The 18,483-nt window shown below is 36.5% G+C and overlaps 1 protein-coding gene across 39 annotated transcripts in view; it reads right to left on the bottom strand.

The window, feature by feature from the left end:
- Robo2 (roundabout guidance receptor 2) overlaps positions 1 to 18,483 on the bottom strand; it is a 1,571,587-nt gene that overhangs the window by 42,461 nt on the left and 1,510,643 nt on the right. For all 39 annotated transcript variants that reach the window (NM_001415038.1, NM_032106.4, XM_087577083.1 and 36 more), the window contains 3 exon segments: positions 3,285 to 3,412; positions 4,840 to 4,882; positions 12,881 to 13,063. In NM_001415038.1, the coding sequence (NP_001401967.1) occupies positions 3,285 to 3,412; positions 4,840 to 4,882; positions 12,881 to 13,063 (354 nt within the window).

Genomic DNA, 18,483 nt, shown 5'->3' on the forward strand with positions numbered 1-18,483 from the left:
GACTCTCATAGAGTTGGTTTTGCTTTTGTAACTTACTATAGTTAGAGAATTTGTCTTCATAACTGAAAAATTACAATCATTTTGACACCAAAAATTTTCAGTCTAGAAAGGTTCTGAGCCTAGAACTCTAATAGATTTGCAAGGAAGTAATTTTACTTTACTGAAGTAAAGATCTTAAATGAAGACCAGTAGGATCATTAATTCTAGTCAACTTTATAACATCTCACTACATTTTATAAGCAAGTAAATTTTATTTTTCAGACTTCAGAATTGCCTACTTTCCTATCCTTCTAGTTTTTGGCTATAAACTAATTAAAGTTTGACTATTAGTATTCCTTTGCTCTTAAAATCTTTGGGTTTAACAATATTAGTGGAAATATTCTGATCAATGAGTTTTCAGACTTGCTTTTTTCTGCTTTATCAACACTGTCATATATTTATGAACCTTAGTTAAGTAGACTGTCTCATCCACATGCGTCTAGTCTCAGATATCTTGAACCTAAACCTCTCCTTAGACTTAGAGTATAAGACAGTTTATTTATAAACTCTTGAAACAGTTTTTGGTGTCCATATGATTTAAGTAGGAGAAGAAGTAATAGAAAGTTATGATCATATGTAACATCACTCTGTAATCACGTTGACTTTGGACACAGGACCTCGCTTTCCGTGGTTTGTTAAATTATAGTCAACACAAGTGACAGTGCATCTGCATCGACTACTTTTGTAGCTACATCTTCTCTTCAAATATTATTTAACCACTATCATATTTTCAGTAAGTAAAATTATGTCCAAATTTTGAACTATAATATTACTCATGAACATTTGCATGTGGAAGGGAGTCCAATGCTACCAGATGGCTTGGAACTGTGTGTCAGCCATTCTCCTAAGAGGCTGCACCCAGATGGGCATCGCCACAGTGACCTAGCACTTGCCATTTTTGTTTCTCTCCATCCCCAAGAACTCCTTCTTAATGCCGTGTTCTGCAAGGTTCTTGTTAACATTGTGTTTGAAATCTGTGAATTAAAGAAATATTGCCTTACAGTTTGCATTAATAATACAGTGTAGAACATCTTGGTTGTACTTATATTGATAAATTCATATAGATTTTGCCTCATCATTTGTGTGAACGACCTCTTTCTTCACTGAGTCTTTAGTTACTTATAGAAATATTTCCTTGAGTCTTATGACTTTATATTTGTCATTCTCATCCAGTGGTAGGAAGACACTTGTTAATGAAACTTTCATTTTTGTCTTGACAAAGGCAGAAATATTTGCTAGCAGGCTATCTTATTATTTGAATTATGCTTTCAAATATGTGTTGGAATCCCAATATTAAGGGGAAAATGTTAGTGTCTTTGGTAAGTCTTGTATATGCCTACGATTACATAGATGTACATCATATATCATAATCAACGTGGAGAAAATGGCATAGTGTAGATAAAATATTCAAGGCTTTAAAATTAGATCTTACCTGCTTTCACTATCCACATGTAAACTTATTATTTTGAATAAATTTTATTATCTTAACATTAAAACTATAAATATTTAACCTATTTTATAACTTTGTAAAAGATACAAATTATTTAGCATGAAAAATATCATATGTTGGTTTTCCTAAATAAGTGGTAAATACTTAAGATGACTAAGATCCTGAAAAAAATACAGAAAAACCTGCAAACTCTTTTTAATTGACCCCAATGTGCACCTCTGAAACATTTCACTTCTCAAAAATGAGATGGTAATAAGAAAAAAAAAATAAAAAATCTAAACACGTACACACTTTGGTTAAATTGGAATAAGATATCCTAGAAGTTGATATAGTTTGCCTAACAAACTCAGAATATTCTTCATGCATGTATTTATTGTACATAGGATGTTGTGGTGCTGAGATACAAACACTTAGATTCGGTATTGGAAACTGAATAATTTTTGCAGCAGTAATTTTTGTGAAACAGCAGAGAGGACATAGTGGGGAGAAGATGTCTGGATGTGTTCAGGCACAGACATTTCCTATGTGGTTTACACAGAGCTCGAAGCTGACCAGTCAATCATACAGCTTCCTGTCAATTGTCACCTGCTGGTGGCTATTATCATGCTGATGACATCCTATGCTTTATGTCTCATACTTTCTCTATTGATCACTTTAAACAGAGATGTAGCAAACACCTTGACCTCGACACCCATCCATTCAATTCACTTTATATAAAGAGTTATTTTATATACCTTTATTCGAAGACGACAGATTTGGGGGAAAGTAACAGCTATTACAGTAGAACATTTTACAGTAAGAATGTATAGAGATAACAGTAGCATGCAAAATTCTTGGCACCTACTAAGAGCAGGAGTTATTAGTAGCTACTTAGCATGATTACTCCTTTTATTGGCAATATCAGTTACCAACCACAGAACTTCAGAAGTCTCTTTCTGAACATGTCTTACTCACTTAGCTATCTACTCTTCACAGATTATAGTATATGGTAGAAATCATACCAAATTTATATTCTTCAGGAAGAGTTAATTGATAAAGCATCCTGACTAGGACTAATTAATCAAAACATGTAGAAAAGCATGAAAATTCCTATGTTCTACTCTTAGTGATGGTGGGATAATATTTGAAAAGTGAACGCTCAGTCAATATTTTCCTTCTCAATTATTAATGCTTTCCTTAAGACTTTAATTTTACTTAAATTGACACAGAATTAAGTAGACGAGTAGCAAATTACAGTACTGTGGCTATGTGTCTTTATTGTGCTAATTACAAAAGAAGATAGTCCTTAAAAATAAATTTTAATTATGGGTGTGTGTGTGTGTGTGTGTGCGTGCGAGAGAGAGAGAGAGAGAGAGAGAGAGAGAGAGAGAGAGAGAGAGAGAGTATGTGTGAGTATAGGTGTCTTTAGATTCCAGAAAGAGATGTTGGAACCTCCCCAAAAGCTGGTGTTACAAGTTATTTGAAGGTGACTAATGTGAATACTGGTAACCATGCTTTCAGTCTTCTGATGATTATGTCCTCTTTGACACTAAGCCACACACCCCTTCCCACAAGGAAATTTTCAGTTTCCTTTTGCTCTCTGGGGGCCACACAGCTGGAGAAGTAAACTGAGATCTGCAAGCTCACCTTAGCTCTCCCATGTATGCATCTGACTACATATGTGTTTATCTGCCAACCAAACAAAACTGTAATAAAAAGGTTCAGAAGAAAAATAAAATAAAATAAAAATTCCAGAACACCAAAGTTAAATTAGACATCCAGATGACATAATAGTATTTTGAAGCATGCAAATTACCTCCACGCCCAAAATTTCCGATTTCATTTGGGCCACTATTGCTGTTGTTGACTGGCAAACTCGTGGCTGGCCATGAGTCAGCAAGCCATGGATAATTGGGGTCGCCAGTATTTAGAAGACCTGGACGGCTGGAACAGAGATGAAATGAAGATTAGCTTGTGGGTCTCAGTGAGAAATTTTGACATCCTCCTTACAGGCTAAAAAGGGTAAGGAGAGAGAAGATTTTAATTGACTTCAAATTAAATTGCAAGTGCTCTTAAGAACTAAATATCTTTAGTAGTTCATTAAAGCTATAGATAGGTCTTCTCTGTCAGTTGAACTAAACAGGCCTTGCCTGAGATTCTGCCCACATAAAAATGAAACCAATTGTCCCTCTTGGAACTTGTAGGAAATAGGAAGCGTAGTAGGATCCTGAGACTAAATTGTCTGGTAGGAGGACATCTAGAGGGATCAGTTCATCTAAGTAGTGGCTCCATACCGGCCATTCCCAGAGAACTGAACTATTAACCCTTCACTTTTGTAACCACTAACTGAGTCTGTGTTCTCCAGGCTGTCACCCTGACTCAGAACCCTCATACTTGATTATAGGTGCATAGCTTGAGGAAAATTAGTGAACATTTCTTGTACTTTTCTACCCATAGCACATTTCCATATTTGCATCACTGAAAAATAAAAAGGCTTGTTAAGGACTTTTTTTTAAGGCAGTAAAAGATCCAGTTGTGATACTCAACACGTTAGCATAGACTATGAAGACAACTTTCCTATCACATTTAATGAGGAGTTTTATTATTTAACAGAAAGATGGGATTCTGATTCCTTTCCAGAATATTAACATATTTACAAAGAAACAGATCATCTATAATTGTACTTTTTTTGATAGACCCCTTCTGGTAAAATCCCTAAGAGAAACATGTGTTTCTATGGAAACCGCAATAAGAAGATTCAATTGCTTCTTGCTATATCCGCTAGCTCTCATTAGACTTAATCTCTTTTTGCTAAAATATTGATTAAATGGGAGATTGGAAGTTATTACTAGAGCCTAATTACAATCTCCATATTGGCAAAGGGAAAATAGATGAGGATATATGGGTTTGTTATCAGCTTTTATCAATTTCAATTGAGTATCCAAAGTTGGGGAATCCAGTCCTATCAATCTACAGCCTATTCATCATCCATGAATCATTTACTTTGTGATCGATTATGTGTAATTGTTCACTCACAGCAATTTAGTGAGAGCCAATAAGGAGCCTTAAACAACAGCAACTTCATTTGCTAATGTCTAATTAATGCCATAAACATCCTGCTAACAAATGAACACATTCCTTGTGATATTTACTACTAATTTCTTCAGGGGCATCTGGGAGATATGAAACATCTGGACTTGATTCCTCTAAAGTGCACAACAGATAGACCATTAAACCTTGTGGTAAGCCATTCAATTCCTCCTAGAATTCTCAGACTTATAAGTGATCGTTTATTACAATAATAGCTTCTCACTACCGAATTTCCCCAGTACTGATTAAAAATAATAATAAAAAGAAACTCCTTAGCATACCTCCCATTGCTCATTAGTCCTCCATCTCCTCTTTGAAATGTTACTGTAATAAAAGAAAGACATATACACATGGTTAATATTAATCACCACTAATAACAGCTACCTATTGGGCCTCAATTTAGAGATGAAGACTGGGAATTACAACACAGTATAATTAACGGAATTATATAGGTAACAACAAGCCATGGCTTGGCGCAGGACAAAATCATCACTTGCTCCTAATTTAATAGACTTTTTCAAGTTTCTTTAAACAAAACCAACAGCTAGAGTGGTAATTTGTATTTGAAAACTGTAACAAGTGGTGTAAAAGCAGCTTTACTAGAAGGATATTATATATGGCATTACTATGGAATTATCAAATGTAATGATCGATAATGAGAAAATATCTTATTTGAAGGAACAATACAAAAATACACATTGAAGAGAACCAGCATCGTTCTACTTGGTAATAATGTACTCTTAATAAAGCAATAGAAAGCATTGATTACATACCCCATCCCACCACAGATTATTTCAGGCATACTCACGAGCAGTATACATTGAATGTTGCTAATTACAGTAGACATAAACTGCTATTAATATGGAATAGTATTCTCACAACAATGTAATTTGAGAAAAGCTGATACAGAATGAGTTTCACTTATGTGTTAATATATCAAGTCTCTTATCACACTGAGTAGATTATTAAAAATAAAAATACCAAGGAACATCCAGTTGAATCATTGTGATTGTCATAATTTTTTCCCTATAATTAATGGTTTCCACTTCACAAGTCAGGAACCTGAAAGCAGCACAAAGCAGTGATCAAAGGGTATGAATATCAGATCAGCTCCGTGATCCATTTTCCAAAATAGTTTCAGTAAAATGTATCTAAGCTTCATGATGATTTGTACTTAGGGAATATTATATTCCCTTAAGAAGCTAAAGCATCTAAGGCTGAGTGTACTCCATGTTATCTACTCTTTCTGCAACAAAAGTTAACAGGCACACAGGGAAGTCACCTCTACACATAGTTTCAGGTTGGTTTATATCAAATTTTGTCACTAAATTATCAAACTAGATTTTATGTAAAAGGTATTTGCTATTTAAAGTATCTATAAGGAAGAATTGTTAGGATCTTGCAATTTGGATCCAAGTGTTTACAGATCAGCTGAAGTCATTACAGGATATGATGGGAGAAAAATGAACATTTACTATTGTGTTTAGACAAAACAAATTATGTGGTCTATGATTTGTTTGGTGACAAATGTGAAAATAATTTGTTGTTAAAAGAATTTATTCATTTTAAATAAGATTATTTTTTCAGTGTAAAGACAGTTTTTAATTTGAAAATTTTCTATGACTCATCATTTGCTCAAGCCTCAGATAGCAAGTCTGACCACTCCTGAGTGTTTGCAAGTTCCTAGCATTGTACGGCAGTCTCTTCTGTATCAAGTAGGTAACCTTTATCTCGTACAACACCATCTTTGGGAAATAAAACCTTAATTCCAAGGATCTACCTTCATTAATGACTGATATGAGGTTCCCACAAATGTCATGTAGGGCCCCCACATGTACCGCCTTCTCAGCTTTTAAGAAGATGCTCAAAAGTGCTATGAGACAATTGATACATAACTTACATGTGTCCACAGCTACTTACAGACAGCTTCTTTAAGAAACTGATACTGATTACTATACCACTTATGGGCTTAAGATTTGATACCAGCTGTACAACTCTACCATATTGTGCCCATTTGGTAATTAAATTTTAATATAAATGAATTAAGTAGTGCTAGTGCAAGTATTAGAACAATCCTAAGTATTACACACAAACCTATGTGAGCACACACATGCACTGACGCAAAATGTGACTACTGTGACCCAGTACGGCTGACTACCAGCCCCTCATTCTCATGCGTCTTACTAGCTATGTGGTTTACAGCAGAATACTAAGGGCCACAATGGAGATAAGATGATGCTGTACCACTGTGAGTGGGCCAGAAGGCAGTGTTTGGTGGGCTACATTTCTGAGAATGGTGCTGAGTGATGCTTAAAGGAGCTACCAGAAGATACACAGTTCTTCCTTCCCATCCAATCTTTGTGATAACCAGAAAAACAAATATAAGACAAAAAGGGATAAACAGACCAAAGCCACTAAAATTAGCCAACAGCAAATTTTCCATAAAATATAGAGAATTATGATTTGATACTCAAACAGAAAGATAGCATTCTTTAAAGCTAATATTCAGTCATGGAATATTATGCTTAATATCTGGCAACTAAATATAAGTATGTAAGGAAATAGTTTTTAACTTGATTCATACTCTACGTTCAGAACAAATTCATTTTCTCTGTTTCTCAATCGTCATTAAAAATCTTACTAAGATGCCTCTAGAAGTAGCAGGCTGCCAAAGATTCTGTGAAGACATGTGTATTTATCTTTCTATAACAACTACAAAAAGGGAAACGTTTACAGAACATTGCACAATCCCTTTTGTTGCTTAAAATGCTCCCCCAACACAATTTGGTAGACATGAGACTCTTCTATATTTTTACTCTTTCTGCTAAAGGAATGAAGAGGAAAGGAGACACACACACACACACACACACACACACACACACACACACACACACACCTCATATCACACTAGCATTAACTACTTGACTTTTTGAGGCAGGTAGTATCCTTACATAGCCATGGCTAGCCTCCTCAATGTATAGAAAATGCTGTAGATCAGGTTAGCCCTTGCTCTGACATCAGCCTGACTCCTCCTCCAGAGTGCTGGTGCTAGGTGTTTGTCCCTGACTGATTTTTGGGGTTTTTTCCTAATGAGGGTGAAAGAGGACAAACCATTTCTTTCTTACCCAGCACTCCAATTAGAAAAATACAACAAATCGAACAACAGAATAAAAGCAAATGACAAATTATGAACAAGTTAGAATCCTTACGGAAGAAATTATACATGATTTTTCAACTGCATTTTGAGGAGTCATGTAGAGATGATAAAAGAAAAATAATGTCATGGCCAACAGAGAGCTGATTTGAGGCAGTCCTCATTTCAATATAATATTTGCCTTGTTGTGGAAAGAGCCTGGGATAGGTAGGAGGATCCTAGCTACCCAGCTACCATTTCTTTAGTGACAGGCCAGTCACTTTGTGTTTATCAGAGATAAATGTGAAAGGACCTTGACTGAGAATCAGGAATTTCTGCTAACATCACAATATGGGATTTTCTAGGAAGCAACCTATAGAAGCTTCAGACATGAATATCTAAAATATTTTAGAATTGCATAAAATATTTGAACCTAATTTTTTTAACATAAAAGTCAGGAGGAAAGGAGATTTTTCCAAGTTTGTGTCATATACAGTAATTCTAGGCTTCTAATCTCACAGGCAGAATTATACCTCATGGCACGCCTGCTGGAACTGGAGGGAAGAAGGAAGAAATATAACTATGAAGTAAATTGACATTTTGAAGTAAAGAAGCTTCTAGAGGGCCTATCTCTACTAGGTCACATTTTCCTACTCCGAATTGAAACTTTAATGTTTCAGCCAAGCCTTCTTCCCCTTCATGAAAATATGAATGTATTAATCCTTTTTAATAAGCATTTACCTAGCCTAGTCATCAGACTATAAAAACTCCATGAAACCGTTGATCTACAAGCATAGATCTGTCAAATACCAGCAGTTCTAAAATCCACACATAGATCGTTTACTGTGTTATAATGTCCCCAGTTGTGTTAAATTGTTATGTGTATGGAGCTTTTGTAAATATTGACCTTACAGATTGTATTCACATAATATAACACACCTCTTTCAAAGTGAACAGAGGCTATCTTTCATTAACATTTGACTACTCCAATAATTATACATGTAAAGAAAAGTAGGGACTGGAGAGATGGTTAAGAGAACCGGCTGCTCTTCCAGAGGTCCCAAGTTCAATTCCCAGCAACTGCATGGCAGCTCATGACTGTAGCTCCACTACCAGGAGATTTCACACCCTCTTCAGCCTTCACAGGAACCCACTCCAGGTGGAATACTGAGATACACACAGTCAAAACACTCGTTCATATAATATAAGCGAATTAATTAATTTTTTTAAAGAAAGAAATGAAAAATGTGAACATCGAGATACTTGTAATATTTATAAACACTATTCAGTTATATGTATACACATAATATATAATACATTTCAATTTAATTCTCCTGGAACTATGCAATTTTTTTCAAAATTTAAAGTGTTCACTATTTTGTCAATAAACACTATTATAATTGTGACTATATGTAAATTTTGTATTAAAAGATCGTCTAATATTTTCTTTATATCTCTCTTCAAATCTCTCTTACTTTCTAGCATCTGAAATTGTGAATATTTCCCTGCAATCATAACCCTCTTACCCAGGGGCCAGGAGAGTGTCTTCCTCAGTGAAAATGGATGTAAATGTGACCACCTGCTCCAGAGTCATGAAAAGCCACTGCACATATAACATGAGATACAAGGGCCTATTGAAGAACAATTTTCATGTGTAGGCTTATATCATATAGAGAGCCATGAGCAAAATGGTGCTGAGACCATTTGTATCTGAGAATTTAAGTATGAGAAGAAAATACTGGAAGAAAGATTGTAAGATGATATTCAGTCCTGCCCTGAAAAGTCCCCTAATTTTGGCTGTGCATAGCAGCAAAATATGTCTAGACCAGATTCTCCTCCAAGATGATTTGAATGCATGAGTTTGTATTTTGTATTTATTCTTGATATTTGCTTATGACCTGAAGGACTAGTTCATTAGTACTTTCTGGTAAATATGATAAATTTACTTGTGCCCAAAAAAAGTTATCATCACTGAGTAACAGAGTTTTGCTTTGGTTTTTTTCTCCATTTGAACTTCATAAATATTACCTTTGTATAATAATAAGAATAAGAAGAGGAGGAGGAGGAGGAAGAAGAAGAAGAAGGAGAAGGAGGAGGAGGAGGAGAAGGAGAAGGAGGAGAAGGAGAAGGAGAAGGAAGAAGAAGAAGAAGAAGAAGAAGAAGAAGAAGAAGAAGAAGAAGAAGAAGAAGAAGAAGAAGAAGAAGAAGAAGAAGAAGAAGACCAAGTTTCAGAGAAGATGTCCTGAGATACAGTGAGTGTTTTACCTATACATTGTGAGTGGGAGGCATCGTGCCAGACTTTGTGCCTCAGACTGCAAGGTATTTCTGTGCCTCCACTGATTATTTCCTACTCTTCTTCTAGTAGCTAAGAATAGACTTGGAACAAAGGTGTAGGAAAAAGGGATATTTTACTCAAACTTGATCTGCTCTACAATTCTCTTTCTTATCATTTTAGCTTTATTCAAAGTCTATGATGCTTAATAAAGAGATTATATCAAACCATTAACTATACTTTAACTCAAACTTAAAAAAACATAATTATGTTATATAATGATCTAAATCTGGCTCTGAATTGACTTGATTTGTTGAAACTTGTGCCACCCATCATCAGCTAACTATTAGGGATTACACAGATATAAGCCTGAGAGAGTAGAGCAGCAGCCACATGATATGACAGTAGAAACTTCAGAAATATCATCCTGATATTGAAATTACGTTGCTCTAGTTTTATCTAACCTTGCATTCATAATGGTAAAATAACAAATTTCCACGAGATTTTTGATGAAAAGGAGTATAAAAAAAGACTAACGCCGTGAACTCTACAGTTCGTATAAAACATGTTCAAAAACTAGGTTATCACTGCTTTGTGCCTTTAGAATGAATCATCCACACATTCATGGAAGCCATAGCTACAAACTGGCGAGGGTGTGTGCGAAAAGCTCCATTGTTATTTAAAATCCCAAATTGCCTAGAGTCTGTAAAGACTAAAATGTAACAATCCAAAATGTTAGAAGATCTGATATTGGGAAAAAAATATGGAGACACTTTCACAAGTCAGATGGAAAATGCTACTTTCCAGGGATTTGGCAAATTTTCATTTGCTTCCGTTCTAGGAGAAAGTAGCAATTGCTAGAAGGCAAATGACAAGGATAAAGGACATCTATCCTCAGAGTCAGCCATCTATCAATTAAGTATTAAAGTTTTGAAAGGCTTCTCTGGGCTTGGCCTTCTTCCAAATATCTGAAGGGCAAAGCACATTCTCAGTTAGCAGTCCTTCGCCAAGCTCACGGACATCAATCACAATGAGTCATGACAGTTCCAAATGGACAGTTCTTGTCAAGCTCAAAGACCAACAGATATTTTCAAGTTAAGTGCATAGGTTTTGCAAGGGAATGTTGCGAGAGACAGGAGGAGATGTCTGACTGATGTAATTGTACTGAAAGTGGAAACTGTGCTGTGAGGGCGATTGTACTAATTGGGGGTGAGCAACTGAAGAAGGATGGAGGTTTCAAAGGCACCGTTCCACAAGTGAATATATTAGGACTTTTCATTACAGTGACTTCCACACGCCATCTGCTACTATTATCTCTAAGTCAATTGAAGGAGTAGGTCTCAAACTGTCCTTGAATTGAAAATCAGCCCTACCTGATGTTTTGTATGATTGATATGAACATATCACAGAAAGACGTAGCTTAGTGTCTGATAAAGCAGATGGAATGATAGAATATATCACTGCAGGGGTGAAGGTAGAGGGCTGGACTGTAAAAATGGCATTGAAATACTGTTGAAGAGTAAGACTTTGCCCCCACCACTTGTTACTAACTGCCCCTTTCAAGGAAGGGTCTCTAATTGATGCAGTGACTGAACACATAGATGACAAAGAGTAAGGAGGCTGGCAGCTATGACAACTGTGAAGTGATAATGGGACACTTCCTGTCAATTGATATGCTTTTTCTGACCTGATATGTAACTAATACACTGCATTTTAATATGCTAGAGACATATAAGACAATGTTGTAGTTGTCACTATATTTCATTGTAACACAACAAGCAAGACAACCAAGTGAGTCTTTTTTTTTTTACTTCTTTTACTGTTAAGACATTGTATTCAATTTCCCATTTCTAGCAAAAATGTTTTGATAACTGATTTTGATAAAGGACTTGCCAAGGTGTTAGAATACTAAATCTAATGTCTCAAAATATTTCAAGTTTATAGGATAAAGTTTAAACTTCTCCCCTGAAATGTTATGGAGTATATGTGTAGCTCGGGGTCACCATCCTTTTACTGATTCTATGGAAAGTAATTAAAATGAACTGCCATTTAAATTGTAATAGAATATAGCTCAATACTGAATCCATTCTTTCTGTCACTGACAGTAATTTTCATGTTTCTATCTCCCCATCTCCCCCACTTCTTCACTCCCTCTTTCTCTTTCTGTACCAGCCCCAGACCTGTCTATCTTTCTCTTTCCATTGCAGATGTTTAAAGGCACAACGTCCAACATCCTCGAGGTCTTTTGCATTGTACAAGAAGGAAGGTACTGTTGGAAATACCTCAGCTCATCTAGGGTCTCTCTCTGTTCACTTCTCCTGCAGTCACTTTGGCTTCCTATCCTCCTCCCTTTGGTTCCCTCTGTCCCTGCTTTTGAGACTGCTGCTTGCTCACACCGAAATAGACACCCATTTAAGGGAACAGTAAATCACTCCATTCATGCCTCATCAGTTTTATTAATGCTGGTGAGATTTTTGCTTGTTTGTCTTCCTTCCATCTGGGACATTTCCCAGTGTAATCTGCATTGTGACACACTAAGAGTGGATTTTCAAGCATTTCCTTTTTCTCTGAGAATGTTTAATAACTCTCTTGTCTGAATACACATCTCAGAAGATGTCTTTATTGCAGGCAAAGATCTCCGTGTGTGGTTTTGAAGAGCTAGACAAGAGTTGACCATTTTATCAGTGTCTACTCTTGCTATGCTTCGCTGGAGATACAAGCACAGAGATTGCCTGCGGTCATAAAACAGTATGGTCAAGAGCAGTGCACCGAGGCATGTTGCTCATAATTGCATTTTACAGAGCCGGTTTTTATAACAAGCCCAAATCATCCATTTGCTATTCCATTCCATTTCTTCCTCTCATCGCATTACATTCCAAAAGATAAGAGGGTTTTATAGCTGAAAATAGTCTCTTACCAGCATAATTGCTAAGTCCCTTTCTCTTCTTTCTTCTCCAGTATAACCAGATGCTAAAACCCATCAAAATTACCCAGCAGGCACCACCGATGCCAGCTATAAATGCTGGTTGCTTCACGACATCAGTGATTTGCTCAGTTATGCTGTTATTGTTTTCAGTAATGACAACTTCGTTACGTCCCCCTATGGAAGGAACAATGGTGTCAGTAAACATTAAGACAAATAATAGCAGGAATACAAACACATTATACCGAAGGCACAGACATGTCCTTTTAAAGCCTAGCTGGTATTTGTTTTGTGTAGAGCTTGTCAGAATTACTGATAAGAACACTTCAAGTTTAAAAGGAAGTACTGAATCATGTGAATGCCACTAGAAAGGTTATTTTTTTCTTTTAATTTATCAAGGAGAGATTCTAAGTCACTTACAGATTTATAATGCTATATTATATTATAAGCAAGCGTTTTAACCCTTATAGGAATTAAGATGACAGATCCTTTTCTTAAATTAGAGTTTTTTGTTTTTGTTTTGTTTTGTTTTGTTTGTTTGTTTTGCATCATGATCACTTTACATCATGACAGCTGCACTCCTTCTGGTCAGCCCTTCCTACAATCAGTTTGTCCATCCCCCTACTTCTCTGAGAGGGTTAAAGGCACCCTGGTTATCCCACAACACTGGCACATCAAGTTCAAGTCATTCTTTATGAAAGTTCCTATCATGTAAATACTTACACATTGCTTGTCTGCTACTGTTTTGCCTATTTTCAAGGAGGATAATTCACAAGATAATATAATTTCATATGACCACTGATATTCTAACAAAGATGTTATATACAAATATGCTTTAATTTTGTATAAGGCATACAATTCCTTGGGTGTAACAATAGGAATTATGAAAATATAAATTCTTAGAGCTTAGTTATATATAATTAATATATTAAGAGATGCTAAATTTAATGCATCCCCTAAGTGTAGTTAAATGTAATCTGACATTTAACACTAAATCAACGCATGTTATGTTTCAAAACTTTAGACCTCAGAAAATCAACTAAGCAAATCCCAAGATACAATCCACAGACCACATGAAGCTCAAGAAGGATGACCAAAGTACAGATGCTTCAGTCTTTCTTAAAAGGGGGAACAAAAAATCATAGGAGGGGATATGGAGACAAAGTTTGGAGCAGAGACTGAAGGAATGGCCATTCAGAGCCTGCCCCACCTGGGGATCCTGCCCATATACATACAGTCACCAAACCCAGACAATATTGATGAAGCCAAGTGCATGCTGACAGGAGTCTATTTCCAGTATTATGCCATAGTTTTGTAAGCCATAGTTTCTTATGATTTCCTATGCCGATGGCTGCTAAAGCAATGTTGACTATTGTTCTAAATGGAGCCCAGACAAGGGCGGTGGGCCACACTATGCTCTTTTGTTGTTGCAGACAAAAATGTATTGTACTGTCATATCTTCCTCCCATTGGAGAGTAATGAAGAACCAAGTACTTTGTTGGAATGAGACGTAATTAGACACTTCAGTTTCAATTGTACTTATTTCTGTGACAGTATGCACTTCTAGTGATGATTACCAGCTGTCTGGGATGAACATAGAAGATGAATAATTTTTTTAAAAATGTTTTTTATTAAGGACGATTATTTAAATCTATATGTTTGTTATTTGAGGGATTGTTTGGTATCGGTGAATGTCTTTCACATTTTGTTTGTTAGTTTAATTACACAGATTCAAAAACAAAAACAAAGAATAAGAATCATTTGAATCTGTGTCAGGTTATGCATCTTAATTTACAGAATTTAAGTATCAGTTTCTTCATAACACTGAACTGAAATTTTATACAGTCTGGCACATCAGCAGTCTAAAACTATGAACCATAAACTGCATCAAATGCCAGTGCACGACTTAATTAGTGAAGGGAGAAGAAGGTAAGCTCGAGTCGCTTTACATGCCTTTTCCAGTATGTACTATACAGTGGGGGAAGCATAAATTGAGACAGAAAAGGTGATTAGCCATCATTAAGTCACTGTCGTCTGAGAAGTAGCAGTTGTGTAAAGAGCACTATCAGACAAGATGTGAAGCTGGATACGGAAGGATAATTAAAGAAACAATTAGGAAGTGTCTCAGGACAGCAGTAGATATTAAAAAGAAGCAAATCTCTGGGGCACACAATCTTTTCTGGGTCGAACTGGACTTATCCATGTGCATGTCCTCATTTCCGATACGACTCTACTGTGTTCCAGGATTGTCTCCTGTGCGTAGCATATTCTAATTACCTGAATAGGATACAGGAAAGTCATTGGTTTTCTTGTTCTAATTCTAGAAAAATTTGAACCCTCGTTTGCTATACTACGATGGATTAAAGGGTGCTCAAAATCCAGCTAGAGACGCAGTCTTTTGGAAATAATGCAATTCAACAGAACTCTGCAATTTATTTAACATAATCTAAATTAAATCTGTTCTTTTGCTAGGCTACAATTGTTCTGAGAAGTAGTGTGCTTGTTACAATATAGCATTGGTTTTATATGTTTCCTTGGTTCCAACAGAAACATGTCTCCAAAATACTGTGAGTAGACACCCACTAGGAGAAAAGAAGAAAATTTCCATTGCCTTAAGAGATGTCTCATTTACTAGGAAAATAGACATAAAATGGAAATACAATTGTTTGGCAATCTTACTTATCTTTGAGTCAGAAAAAAACATACTCAGTAAATACAGGTCATGCTTCTTTCCCTTTTAGGAGGTCTCAAGGAGACTTATCCTTTTCTTTTTCTAAAGCAAAGTATTTTTATCCATCAACAGTGATGTAATTTAGAGTTGGCACCTACAGCAAAAGGAGATGTACTCATGTCTAGTTTTGTTTTGTTTCATCTTGTTGGAGACATAGTCTCTGTCTGTGGCTCTAGCTGGCCCTGGGCTCACTGTGCAGTCTGTGCTACTCTCCATCTAATGAATGGGTTCCTCAGCCTTCAGAGTAAGGAGAGCACAGACTACAAGTGTGTGTCGCCACATCTGGACCTTCCAAGCAAAACGCTTACTTCTAAAGACATAAATAAAATATGTACTTGAGCATAGGCATGGATGTGAATATATGTGTGTTTAAATCCTTTTGTGTACACCTGTATTTCTTCCTTACTCCAATTTATTTCAGAAAATCTCAGAAGGGCAAGGTTTTAGGTTTCCCTCAGGTTAAGGAATTAATTCAGTCTGAACAACTAATTAAGAAGAGAAAGGCAATTTAGAGAAAAGGTAACACTTTAACTTTTTTCTCAATGCTATCCATTCAGCAAACAAAGAAAAGTCAAGAAGTCTAAAACATTTAACATTATGACTAAATACAAACCATGCCTCTGCAGAAGAAGAAAAAATCACTCAGAAATCGGTGATATCCTTTCTAAATATCAGTCCATAATATCAGAAAATAAATGAATGCTTCATAAACTCTTAATGAACATATACTCTATTTTTCTAATTTATTGTCTGTATGATGTCAATAGGAGTGAAGGGAATTGAAAGAGTGTAAAGACTAGATCTCTCAGACAGTGAGTCATTAACCAGGCAGCATAACCCAGCTGATATGAAGCCGCCAACACACATAGAGCCGAGGACTTCAGGGTCTGGGTTCAGTCAGGGAAGATGCACCAAACCCTCAAGAGACTGGAGGCTCCAGGGAGAGGAGAGGGCTGGTAGGGTTGGGGGTAGAGGATGTGGGCGTGGGAAGGTGGGAACATCCTGTTGGAAACTGGGAGAGGGGGGTAGGGCATGTGGAACAGTCAGAGGGTAGGTAGACCGGAAAGGAAATGAAATCTAGACTGTAAAGAAAGATTAAATAAAATTAAAAAATAAAAGACTAAAGCTGTAGTGGAGATCTTCACTGATGAGCTTCTGGTTCCCTTAATGACATCTTCAAGCCCTGCTTTGTAAGCAAGCCAGTGGTTACACGGATAAACTGCTGTGTCATTCCTATGACATGTCAGAATTCACAGCTTAGAAATGCTAGAATGATAGGGAATTTAATAGAAGTCAACATGTACAAGGGAACCTTTTGAGGGCAATGCTCACGAATCTTCAAGCAAACCCCCTGCCCCCACCTGATATCCTTTGTTGAATACTGATCTTTGCACCAAGGAAGACAACAAAGATCTGGTGCAAAGCAAAGACAAAAGGTAAGGGAGGTTGTCCAGCTGTGATCCAGTTCAGAGAAGGGAGTTCTGGAGAAAGGGCTTCTTGTGCTGCGAGAGATTGAAAAATGATCCCTCGGTTACAGATCTAGATCACAAGCAAGAAGACTGCATTCTTGATATTTGACTTCAGCAAAGTGGCTGGGTATAAAATTAACTCAAATAAATCAGTAGCCTTCCTCTACACAAAAGAGAAAAAGCCGAGAAAGAAATTAGGGAAACAACACCCTTCATAATAGTCCCAAAAAGATATATAATAACTCAGCGTGACTTTAACCAAGCAAGTGAAAGATCTTCAAGCCTCTGAAGAAAGAAATTGAAGATCTCAGAAGATGGAAAGATCTCCCATGCTCAAGGATTGGCAGGATTAACATAGTAAAGATGGCCATTTTACCAAAAGCAATCTACAGATTCAATGCAATCCCCATCAAAATTCCAATTCAATTCTTCAGAGAGTTAGAACAATTTGCAAATTCATCTGGAGTAACAAAAAATCCAGGATACCTAAAACTATTCTTAACAATAAAAGTCTTCTGGGGGAATCACTATCCCTGAACTCAAGCAGTATTACAGAGCAATAGTGATAAAAACTGTATGGTATTGGTTCAGAGACAGACAGATAGATCACTGGTATAGAGTTGAATCAACCCACTCACCTATGGTCCATTGATTTTTGAGAAAGGAGCCAAAACCATCCAATGGAAAAAAGATAGCATTTTCAGCAAATGGTGCTGGTTCAACTGGAGGTTGGCATGTAGAAGAATCCATATTGATCCATGCTTATTACCCTGTACAAAGCTTAAGTCCAAGTGGATCAAGGACCTCCACATCAAACCAGATACACTCAAACTAATAGAAGAAAAACTAGGGAAGCATCTGGAACACATGGGCACTGGAGAAAATTTCCTGAACAAAACACCAATGGCTTATGCTCTAAGATCAAGAATCGACAAATGGGATCTCATAAAACTGCAAAGCTTCTGTAAGGCAAAGGACACTGTTGTTAGAACAAAACAGCAACCAACAGATTAGGAAAAGATCTTTACCAATCCTACAAACTGATAGAGGGCTTATATTCAAAATATACAAAGAACTCATGAAGTTAGACTGCAGGGAGACAAATAATCCTATTAAAAATGGGGTTCAGAGCTAAACAAAGAATTCATAGCTGAGGAATGCCGAATGGCTGAGAAACACCTACAGAAATGTTCAACATCTTTAGTCATAAGGGAAATGCAAATCAAAACAACCCTGAGATTTCACCTCACACCAGTGAGAATGGCTAAGATCAAAAACTCAGGTGACAGCAGATGCTGGCGAGGATGCGGAGAAAGAGGAACACTCCTCCATTGTTGGTGGCATTGCAGACTGGTACAACCATTCTGGAAAACAGTCTGGGGGGTCCTCAGAAAGTT

The sequence above is a fragment of the Rattus norvegicus genome, chromosome 11 (genome assembly GCF_021556685.1).
Source record: "Rattus norvegicus strain SHRSP/BbbUtx chromosome 11, alternate assembly SHRSP_T2T, whole genome shotgun sequence".
Lineage (NCBI taxonomy): Eukaryota > Metazoa > Chordata > Mammalia > Rodentia > Muridae > Rattus > Rattus norvegicus.